The following is an 11749-nucleotide window of genomic DNA, read 5'->3' as shown; positions in this document are numbered from 1 at the left end:
TACACACACACACATTTCTCAGAGTGTGCATTACATCTTGTCTGGTCTCGGCTGGCATGCCTCGCTCTAGCCTCAGTGCCTGTGCACACCTGGCCACCTCTGCGTGCTGAGGGGGCAATCTTGTGGCTGGGCACACACACACACACACACACACACACACACACACACACACACACAGTGATGTCTCACACACCCCAGAGAAGTCTCACATTATACTTCAGAGAAAGCCACTGTGCGCCGCAGACAGACAGAAATAGAACTGTCTCCAAGTCAGCTACTGCCTGAATGCTAAGATCACATCCACAGCTAATTAAATTAACTGTGTGAGAGTGTGAGTGTGTGAGTGTGTGTGTGTGTGTGTGTGTGTGTGTGTGTGTTTCACATGTTTTTTTTTTGTCCCATTTACCACATCTTAATAGGGTGAAGGAAGATTAAGTGTGAGTCTGACAGTGAAATGTGCCGTTCTCACTCAGCATATGTATATGTTAAAATGCTGACTTATGTTTGATCTCGACAGCTTTCATGTAAGAGGAAAATAAGTCACTGGTGACAAACCTCATTAGAGAGGGGAGGCGGGCATTCTTAGTGTACTTCTGCGGGGGTTGGGAGCGAGGGGGGTGGGGGGGTGGGGTTGGTTAGGGTGGAGGGAGATGGGATGGAGGGGACCGAGTCAGTGATCCAAGGAGCACTTAACAAATTTACATTTAATTTTAGCCAAAGCCTTAAGATATTTTCCAACAAAATATATCGGTGACATTAAAAATGAGACCAAGTTTTTTTTTCTTCTTTTTGTCAAAAGTAAAAGATGGCACCTTTCTGTGCCCTCAAAGCATTGTGTGGTTTATTAATGCAGGACTTCGCTGAATTTCAGAGGCTAATTTTTAATTTTTGTAACATCATTCGTTGGCCACTTACCTCAGGCCATTCCTGCATAGCTACGTGTCTACCAATTGCACATTCTGTGATAAATTAATAAAATCAATTTGTCCCTCCAAATATGCCCCAGTGAATTCCAAGTAAATATAAGTGCAAAATTTATTCAAATGGATGTATAAGTCGGCCCCCCGAGGGACAGCACAAATATATCAATTTGTCATCGTGAAACTCTTAGATAATTGATCTTAACGAAAGTCATAATTCACTGCCCCTTAAAGCATCCGGTAGAGAATGGATGGTGTCGCGGTGTGGTATTTTGGTTTCATTCTTACTCCTTACCTTATATCCTCATTCTTCTTGGATAAAGCCTCCAGATATTTCTTCCGCTCGTAATAATTGTGTATATATTTCCTCACATAATAACCCCTCCACCTTTTCTGGATCTGTGAGGAGAAAGACATATTTCACCTGCATTTTATTTGTTATAAATACCAGTGGTTAAGAAAATATTGTACCAGTGGTACAGAAAATAATATGTTATACTATAGCTGAAACAAAGAAAAAACTTAAATGAGTTCAACAAAGTTGCTAAAATAAGTTTAGATATTTTCAGCATAAAATGTTAAACATAAATTCTATGTCTGTACAGAAGAGCTCTGTCTATTATATGAAGCTGATTGTTTACGAGTGAATTGAATGAAGCTGCATAACCATTCCTTTCACTTTTTTTTAAAATTTTTTACAAGAATAACACTCCTCTTCTCAGTCAGAGATTCAATCGCTTGAACCATGCCAGGCACTCTATTCATTCACTCCGCTGGTGGAAAGCAATGCAGACACCACACTGGCCAAGATAAGAAAAACACCTCTCTCTCCCTCCGCCATGAGCACAGGGGCTTTGAGCTATTGCCGCATCCAGACAACACGGCCTTAGAGACTGATAACGCAGCCCCGGCTAACACATCATTCACTGATCTATCCGCTCCAAACCAAAGGGGACAGATGTCCTTCAGGCTAATTAAGAGATTAAAACAATAGCAGGTGAAAAAAATAATAGGGAAAAATAAAACTAAATAAGAATTGCCATTGATCAGCAGTCAATAAATAATTTTAAATAAAGTAATTGCTGGCAGAGAATCCCAAGTTCTTGGTGACCTTTTAGACTAGCGAAATCAATGGTGCATATTGCTCAATTAGAGCTAATACAAATTCAGGGACCCTTGTAAACACTAGTTTCTATTAACACACTAATACAATGGCCTTTGGTAAAGAGCATGATAAAGACTTTTTCGAGGGAAAAAACAAAAGGATAAAAAATAGATGAAGAAGGTAATGCGCGGAGAGAGGCGATGTTTGCCACGCGGGCACTCAGTGGACGATATAAAGCGGGAGGGAGGAGATGTCCTTTCAAGTACACTCGGACCGCTTACCTTGGCTTTATTAGACGTGTCTGTTTCTGCTGTGACTGATTACCGACTCGCAATTTGTTCCCACCAAAACAGCCCAAGTTAATTGGCCCATAATTAGCCAGTCGTGCTGTTTCAATTTAAAGGGAATTAATCTGAAAGGGAGGCCGACGTCCACTTATAGGGGTGTTTTTTTAAAACTGGTCTAGTCTTGTCTATTTCTGTTTCTCACGCGACTGACCAAATCCTTTACAGACTGACTGACTAAAAACTATACAGGAGTATAATTAGGACACACATTTACATAATTCACAGCTCTGCAAAGAACACACCTCAGTAAAAACCAACAATTTTTAAACAATACATTCAATACAACAATACATCTATTTTTCTAAATGTTACTTTTGTCCTCAGACATTCCTACCACCTCTTTTTCTCCCTCTTTTTTTAACAGCGCTCATAAAACATGCGTCTCCTATGAGGAGGCTTCTGTTCACATCTAAGTGGTTATAAGGCCTTTGCTCTGTGGCCCCTGGCCCTTAATGGAGGGGTCAGACGCTATCGTCTCTCCGCTGGACGTCTGAAATGAGACCCTTACGAGAGCGCTGCGTCTAGGCTGGCCTCTGCACTCCGGATTGCCACACAAATATAAAATGTCTCGTCTGAGGATTTCGGGTGATTGCCAAAACATTGCTTGCTGCTAATATGTGTTCTTGTGTAAATGCTGAGAGTTTGTTGGACTTGTAAAACTCGTTTAACAATTTCACTTTAGAAGAGAAAACACAATATGGAGTAGTAAAATATAGGATTTTGGTTTCAGCCTCCACCATCGTAAAAGTGCCAATGCATCACTCAAGCACAAACCCTTTTGATTTATAGACTATGAAACATGTTATATTGAAGTGTTCCAATTGAGCCTTCAGTGTGTTCTCAATCTCTGATTTATATGTGTCTACCGAAAAAAGGCTCAACCTTTTATCTTGTTTTCTTTTGCAAGCATTTCCTCAATTGGAAAATATATGGTTAACTTGCCTCTCTGACTGAAAGAATCGGATCACGTCAGTAAATTCAGGGGGAAAAAATACCATCTATGAATTGGATGTGGTTACTAGCAAAGTATTTCTGCACAAAGATCAATGGGTAAACATGTGAAGAGACTTGACATTTTCCAATTCCATCCTCAGTCAATGGCGCTGAAAATATTTAGGTGTGGCAACACTAGACTACAGTTATCCATATAGACTTTACATACTTATTCATTCAATACCAGTTTGCATAGCAGCCATCTCACAGGCCCTGTGCTGCCTTTTAACCCAGGGCAGTGATGGCACACTCCAGCTTGTTTGCTTATTATATTAAAATGCCAAGTGGCTTCTCCATTTCACGAAACACAGAGAGACATATTCACCCTGACAGCCATTAGAGTGTAGAACTTCATTCTTCTGGCCAAGTATGCCGCCTGAGAATGTAAAAAAGAAGACAGCATTACAGAATGCTTGTGCTCTCTCTCCCCGCTTCCTCTTGAACATGCCCGACATAAAGCACACTTTATACATAATACATAATAAGTCAGGGAAGGCAGCGACTAGCAGGGAGAGGGAGACGAAGAGGAGGAAGAGAGAGGTAAGTCAGACTTTGTATTGAAGGGACAGGGCTCTTCTTAATACATAATGCAGACATGGGCAAGAAAATCTATGGTAGTCAAGCTGTGAACTAATGGAGATATATGATGGCAAGCACCTCTACGCTGAGTTTGATAATCAATGGCGCCGGGCGACAGCCCACACGAACAATGGCACGGAATATTCACAACACGTAACACTGTGATTTATTCACTAGGGCCACATTTCAGCAGACACTTCAGAGAACCATAAAGGGGACACACATTTCAATATGTCCAGTATAATGATAACTAAAACTGTCTGTGAGAGAAAGGGGAGGAGGGGTCACAGAGAGAGAGAGAGAGAGAGAGAGAGAGAGAGAGAGAGAGAGAAGATGAAGAAGAAACTACAGAAGAGGAGTGTGTTGTTATGCGTTAGCTGAGTGCTAATTTTGAACTAAGGGATAATTTGCTCATACGGAGTCTTGTGTACATTTCAAATGTACTGGAATGTGCCACCTACTGTGCTGGATATTGGGTAAAACTTGAAATCTATCTTTGCCATTTAAGCTACTTCTAGATAGTCATGCATAATATTTGAAGTTCAGCCCATCCTTATCCACAGCAAATGATTTTGGAGAGCACTGGGGGGGGTTAGATTATGTATCAACAATCTGTGGGCAATTAGCAATATGCCCAACACAAGGGCGCAAAATAGCCTCCACAGTTACATCAGTTCTCCATGACTATGAACATCATAGTTCAAGTCAGCAAAATCCGAGGACCAACTGGAAATTAAAATGTGAAAACCCAGAAAATCTACAAACTAACATTGTGTTTTTTTTTTCTTTCTTTTTTTGTGATATATCTTATCTGAAATCAAACACATGGCTTATTGTATTAGGCTTAACTACATACAGTAGATAGATAGAATACCTTATTCAACCCCAAAGTGATATTGTGGTGAAAATATATTTCAGTGCAGTTAATGTTCTTTTTTCACATGAGTATGAATACAGCTTACCTCTTGCATCTGTCTGAAGACAGCCCTTGCAGCAAATCCACGCCATATTTTCTGTATGATGACCGCATTCCTGCTGAGATACCTATGGAATTGATTCCATTAGTATGCACAGAAACTGTCAACTCTAGCACTCCTGATTTTTTCCTGTTTTTTTTTTTTTTATCTTTGTAGGCTACTTACCATCTCAATTCTGTATTCTACACTATCACAGCAGCTAAATACAGGTCCAGAGCGATTTCTGATTCAAGACCATTAATTTCAAAAAGGCCATTTATAACATGAGAAAATCAATGCCTCTATGGGGACCATGGTAACCCAGGAGCCACACTTAAGGAGCTCAAATTGTGGCTAATTAACCACTTAATACATTGATCAATTAACTAAAGTAATCTGAATTAACCTACTGTCTGGAAGTTTGTCTGCTGACCCTGCAGAATTATGTTGAGGTTAAGGTGCTAGAGCCCCACATATGATAATGTTTTGGTCCTGAGAAAGTGTGAATGTGATTTAGGTTTAACTGCCATACCATACCTCTAGCTAATGTTGTCTAATATAGAAAGGGTGTGGTTCAGTTTGAGGGCAGTTTGAAGTGTCTGGCTGAGACCAAGTGGAACATTTAAAATTATGTAAAAAGACTTTACTAAAAAATGACTAAAACTGGTCACTTACTACTACCGCCGATATAATTGATAATACTACTCATAATGATAATAATAATAGCCTAACAATAATACAATGTTACATCAATGAAAGTCATTACATAAGCTACCAATCTGAAACACACAAATACAGAGATGACAAGAAATCGTTCATTGTTATGACACCAGCAGGTTAAACCCATCAATTAAGTGCCTGACAATGGTAATGTTAGTTAGCTAATGTAGGCTACTGTAGCATTCTTACCTCACATAAGCCCGAACGCGGCATCCTCTGATCCAGCTCTGTATTTTAACTGCAGCTGCATTCTCTCTCTTTCTGTTTTCCTCGGCAATCCTAAAACAGTGAGTAGCATCTTAGTATATTCGATTGCTTTCCCTCTTTGGATGATCACTTTTAGCTGACGTTAGCTAAGTTAGGTCAATGTTTAGTTTAGGGCTATATGGATACAAATCCAACTAGCCAAACAACGTGTGAGTTGATTTGCTTTCCTATGGCCATAAGAAAGATGTGCATGCATAAAAATAATAGCTGATCACCTCTGTCTGATGAAAAACTCCACTCTAACTTGCTGAATTTGACTTTGAAATTTCACCAAACGTGCCATGATGATCTCATGAGTTTACATGTTTCCATAGCAATACTAGAAACGAGCAGGTAACAAAGCGTCTGTTTCCATACCAACGGTGTGTTTGTTAGGTCACATGGTGGCTTCTCTCTCTGTGTGTCTTTTTTTTAACTAGGTGGTGTTTCTGTTATCAGATTTTGCTTTTTGCTCTGATAATTAAAGGACATGTTATGGTTATGGTTACTTAGCAGATGCTTATGTCCAAAGCGACTTAGTATAACATGTTTGTGTGTCTGTATGTGCAGAATCCACACATCACAACATCTCCACGTGGCTACATGTTACCCAGTAAACTCACCAAGGCAGGTAGATGTTTACTTTTTCATATTTGTTATATGGTCATGGTGCTGGTGTCACAGAAGAAATTCACGCCCACAAGGGTATTCATGAAAAAGTATTATATATTATTTAACAAAATAAATAAATAAATAATAATAAAAGTTAAATTATGCTTGCCAAAGTAGTAAACTCACTAGGCTACACTGTCATTAGGCTACAAAATTTCATTTGTTCTGTCAACGGTTCTGACTGGTATTTAGTGGAGTTAGCTAAATAACATTGACCAGTTTAGAACATTTACACAAGATTTGATTTAAAAACTGCTAGGCCTGCTTTACCAGTCTTTGTGTCACTGGCAAGCCTTTTATGTGTCTGATGTTTGCCAGCTGAATTCTTTATAATATCCCTTGCCATCATTGGTTATGTCGCCATGACTCAGACATATTATTTAAATGTTGACAGATCCCAGGATGCAGATGGCCCGCCCTGCACAGTGACTGATTTGTCACCAGTGGCCAGCTCTCAGTTGCCAGAATACGAGACGTTATCATTTCTCATCACACTAGAGGCTTTCTCTCTCTCTTTCTCTTTCTCTCTCTCTCTCTCTCTCTTTCTCTTTTCCCCTCTATCGCTCCATGTCAGATATTCTATCTAGCCATCTAGCAGTGGATGCCCGGTGTCCAGCCAGTTTCCCGCAGTACAGATAACCACTGACAGAGGCGGGCCAATTTGCTGTCCCGCCACAACTGTGCGAGCGGGTGAAAATATGGGGACAGGAGTGACCCTTTGGCAGTGTGGCCCATCCATCCGAACGCAGTGGTGGGCTGGCCACCATGGTAATTGCCTGGGAAGTAGTGTTTTGACAAGGCGGACGGGTGCAAGCCATCATTCCTGGCGCACGGTGATGAGGTGTCACCTGGAGAGGGGCTGTGGAGCCGCCGTGTGTTTACACGCCAGTGGACAGCTGACCCACTTCACACACACACACACACACACACACACACACACACACACACAGCAGTTCTCCTTGCCCAGGCTGTATGCCGTGTCCTGGACCTTCCAGTAGGTCAGAGGACCCGAGTGTAATTGCATGTTCTAGAATATGAGGGTGTAAATAAGGAAGTTTATTATATTCACTTTGACAGCAGGTTATCTGCATCTGCTGGCATAGATCAATCCCACCACTTTAAACAGCCTGTCCATCCATGGTCAGACACTTTACGGTGCCCTATATGCATCTGTGCATGCATGGAGATGAATAAGAGCATGGGCATCTGAAGACATGCACTATAGACCCTTTCAACAATAAAAACAAAAACAAAAACAATGCTTGAACGTTCTATTTGGTTCCCAATCTACTTCCTTTGCATTAAGATAACATATGGAATGTTAAAACGGAAGCCTTGTGGGGCCAACTATGATGCTGATAACGGAACTCTGTTGAAAGGGTCTATATTACCCAGAGGAATTCAGGCCATAATGTTTCCATATGTTTGTTTCCCAGTTTAAATGTAAACAAACATCTGATTCCGAAAGTTTTTTTTCTTTTTCTTCTCCTATAAGGTTTTTTTGTCTCACAAAATTGACTACTGAGACTGGAGTGGAAACATAGTGTGAGCTTTTGCCATCCGCTTGAATTACGCTGTTACTCTTCCAGCGTGTGTGTGTGTGTGTGTGTGTGTGTGTGTGTGTGTGTGTGTGTGTGTGTGTGTGTGGTGGGGGAAATGAAAATCATATTTTTATTAAGTTCAGCTTTTATCCAGGGAAATAGGTAATAAATTGTGGGTTGTACGAAATGGTTGAATCTGCGGGTGTTTCATCATTATTTGAGGCCCAGCACGATGTGGCGCGTTGCGTAGTGTGTGGACAGAGGTGATCCATTAGAGAGGCTGATTGGGCGATGGCCCTGCTGAACCTGTGGATGGCGTGCCCCTTGCGGAAGGGCATCCTCGAGTACCGGCCGCCACGCTGTCAGCGCACGAGCTGGACATTCATCACTTCTGCAACCCGGCTTACTGTTTCATCATTACCCCTCCCCCACGCGCCATTCATCAATGTGTTTGACCAGTACCACCAACATACACTTCTCACACACTATACTGAATGTGTGTGTTTTGTAGTTTTCATTTCATTGCCTTCAGCATGTTTGTGGACTTCAGAGAAGAGAGAGAGAGAGAGAGAAAGAGAGAGAGAGTGTGTGTGTGTGTGTGTGTGTGTCCTTGTCTTCCTGGTTATTCACCGCTGCTTTTTTGTGTCCATCACCAGACACTCCTTCCTCAAGCTCCTCTGGCTTATCATTCATCGTCCAGGTGATTCCAGAAATTCCTGTCTGGGGCTGTTTTGCATTTGTCTTGCTCCTCCACTCTCTCTCTCTTTCTCTCCCTTCTCTCTCTCTCTCTCTCTCTCTCTCTCTCCCTCTCTCACCCATCCCATCGTCTCCCCGTCCTGCTGTAATACAGGCTCGGGCGGCTCCGGAGCTTCATGGCCTGAAGAAAGGCTTAGCCTGCCTTTGATTGAGGTCTTTCCTATTTCATCAAGCCACAGTGTTTTGGGTATCAAGCTGAATGGCTCAGATAGAGAGAGAGAGAGAGAGAGAGAGAGGGAGAGAGAGGGAGAAAAGGACAGAAGAATTGAGAGCGAGAGAGAGAGGATGGGAGGGAGAAATGAAAGAGATAGGGAGAGGGAAAGAGAGAGGGAGCGAGAGTAATAGAGAGAGGGAGAGGGAGAGATGGATGTTTGGTTGGAGTTGAATAATAAAATGTGTCGGTGCCTTTGCGGCTGTCATGTCCGCTCTTGCACCGCTTCTCCATTACGCTCCCTTCAGTTTTTATGTTCCAAAAATAATACTCTCCACAGCAACTAGAAAGGCGCTGTGTGCTGTCCAGCGCCCACCAAAGCAAAGAGAGAATAAATCATTTCATCCTTGTGTGATCACTCCACGTCTGGACATCCGTCTGCCCAGGACCCCCTTCTATAATTTCACAATTCAGCGATCAATTATCCCTCTGATCCTTTCTTCTTCCTCCCTCTCTCTCTCTCACACACAAACACACACACACACACACGCTGGTGTTTTCTCTTTGTGGTTATGGTCTTGTGCACAGCATCCTCTGTTTTAAGGCTTGAGATGTGAACAGTAGTGACACCCCGGTTGGTGTACAAGAGACGTCGCAAAAGGTGAGAGTGTGTGTCCGTGTTGACGAGTGAGACAAGAGGCTAACAGATATATCATCACGTGCCTGTTTTGCATGTCATTAAATTAGTCAGGTCACATTCAACATGACCACAGCTATTTTGCCACCCTGTCACTATAGTTTTTTATAGTCTCTGAAAAATTGTGATCGCTGTAACATTATTTTTATATGGCATCTGGAAATTCTAGACATAAAGGAAAGACTGGAGGACAGATATTGAACTCCAGATTAATTGTTAAATGACACCATGGTGATTTAAGATATAGCTTTTCCATTCTGAAAACTATCACTGCTCTTGCTACGTCCAGTGTTGTGTTATGAGAGTAGGCTCTAAAGGAATTTTGTAATTGTAGTAATTTTTATCTGTATATAATAGCACATTTGAAAACAACAAGAGTTGACCCAAAAATACTTTCCAGCTGAGGCAGATGGATTCACCATACAATCATACAGTACATGAATGAAAGGAGTAGGGAACTCACATTTAAAGAGAAAACTCACAATAAGAAAAATCAATGCACAAATAATAAATACTGAAATAGAAAACAGAAAATGATAACAATGTGAACCCAAGGTAAAATAAGAGAGTAAACTGAATAGGTGTTACAGTCATATTAGTGGTGTCATTCTGAAGTGGTACTGTAAGTGTATTTCAGATTTGTTTTGTACAAATAGTGGCACGCTACGTCTTTGCTTCATTTAAAAACAAACAACCAAACAGAAAATTTTAGATGATAAAAAAATTAGGTCCTCTATTTTTCTGAAGATATATAAATTCAAACTTAAACTTAACCTATGTATAAATATAAATACACATGTTTTTGTAAACGAAGACATGCCATCTGAATCCGGGATCTTTTCCTATCCTTTTGTTCCCATTGCGAGCAGCCTATAGCAAAGCCCATGGGCCTGACTGTGCTGGGGGTTGAGGAGTGTGTGAGTGGGGTTGAGGAGTGTGTGTGTGGGGTTTGAGGAGTGTGTGTCTGTGAGTCTGGTGGTCTGCTCTGGGTTTGTGTGGGCCTCTGAGGGCTACGTGCGCTACTGCCCCTTCCACAGACGGGACCATTTCTTTGACCTGGAGAGGGAGCTGTTTGACCCTGTTTCAGCGCAGCGGCACTGCCATAATGGATGCACCCTCACAGGCTCCCCAAGGAGGGAGAGGCTTGGATTTCTCTTTCTTTTTTCTGTGGATGTCTCTCTGTAGTTCTCTCTCTCTCTCTCTCTCTCTCCTCTCTCTCCTCTCTCTCTCTCTTCCCCTCCCCATCTTCCAAAGGTATTCCGGGGAAGATTCAGTTTTCTTATCGTGTTAAGGTGAAGTTATGCTTAAAGAAACAACCTCTTACAACACTTTTGTATTTTGTTCAGCACAAATCACTATAAATTGAATCAAATTTAAAATCAATAGTTTTAGGTTGTTCGAGTGCTATTATGATCAAGCAAATTTTTTAATTCTACCGTTCTTCATGACATCACAGTTTATAATGACGTTAAAGATAATTTATCATAGGCAGAAATGCATTTCCAAAATATTGCACATATTTAAACAATTTTAACAGCACTGCGTATCCAATATATTTCAAATCTAACATTATGGTTAAAATTATTCTCATAAATAAAAAGTAACATTTTCCTAATGGCTAATAAAAAGCAAATCTACAAATATTACCTATAATCTTAACAATTTGTTTAATGATTTCAGACAGCTAATAGGGTGGCATCACTCGTATTATGATAACCAGTACTATGTAGCTTTGTGACCTCTGCTCAATATGGCGTCCAAATTCAGTATATCAGTGACATAACCATGTTAACACTGAAAATGTGGCAAACAGTCAACCAATTCTATGTCGACAATTTGCAAGAAGTCAAGCCAAGGCAGTTCTAGGCAATGCATACATTCTTAATTTCAATCCCTATGATTGTAATTTCAAAAATGATATGACTATGAATGACTATGAATGAGTCATACATGAATGATTATGATTGCATTGTCCGTCTCAAAAATATCAACTTCATCTTAAACAACTACTTCTCCGGACAGAAATGGAGCCTTATTCCGTTACACACGGAGACTTCCTTGGCCAT

At 41.0% G+C, this 11749-nt stretch overlaps 1 protein-coding gene across 1 annotated transcript in view; it reads right to left on the bottom strand.

The window, feature by feature from the left end:
- spata17 (spermatogenesis associated 17) overlaps nt 1–6170 on the bottom strand; it is a 35660-nt gene extending 29490 nt beyond the window's left edge. Inside the window, exons 1-5 of the mRNA XM_076299860.1 lie at nt 6103–6170; nt 5810–5899; nt 4907–4988; nt 3691–3741; nt 1216–1319 (exon numbers count right to left, since the gene is read on the bottom strand). Of these exons, the coding sequence (XP_076155975.1) occupies nt 1216–1319; nt 3691–3741; nt 4907–4988; nt 5810–5899; nt 6103–6170 (395 nt within the window). The remainder of the gene's footprint in view (nt 1–1215; nt 1320–3690; nt 3742–4906; nt 4989–5809; nt 5900–6102) is intronic.
- Between the last annotated feature and the right edge of the window lie 5579 nt (nt 6171–11749).

The sequence above is a fragment of the Alosa pseudoharengus genome, unplaced genomic scaffold (genome assembly GCF_046254945.1).
Source record: "Alosa pseudoharengus isolate Yale_2024_CS ecotype anadromous, Long Island Sound unplaced genomic scaffold, YU_APseudo_1.1 YU_APseudo_1.1_scf_22, whole genome shotgun sequence".
NCBI classification, from domain to species: domain Eukaryota; kingdom Metazoa; phylum Chordata; class Actinopteri; order Clupeiformes; family Clupeidae; genus Alosa; species Alosa pseudoharengus.
Note: the sequence above shows the minus strand (reverse complement) of the source record. Positions and strands in the feature narration are given on the sequence as shown.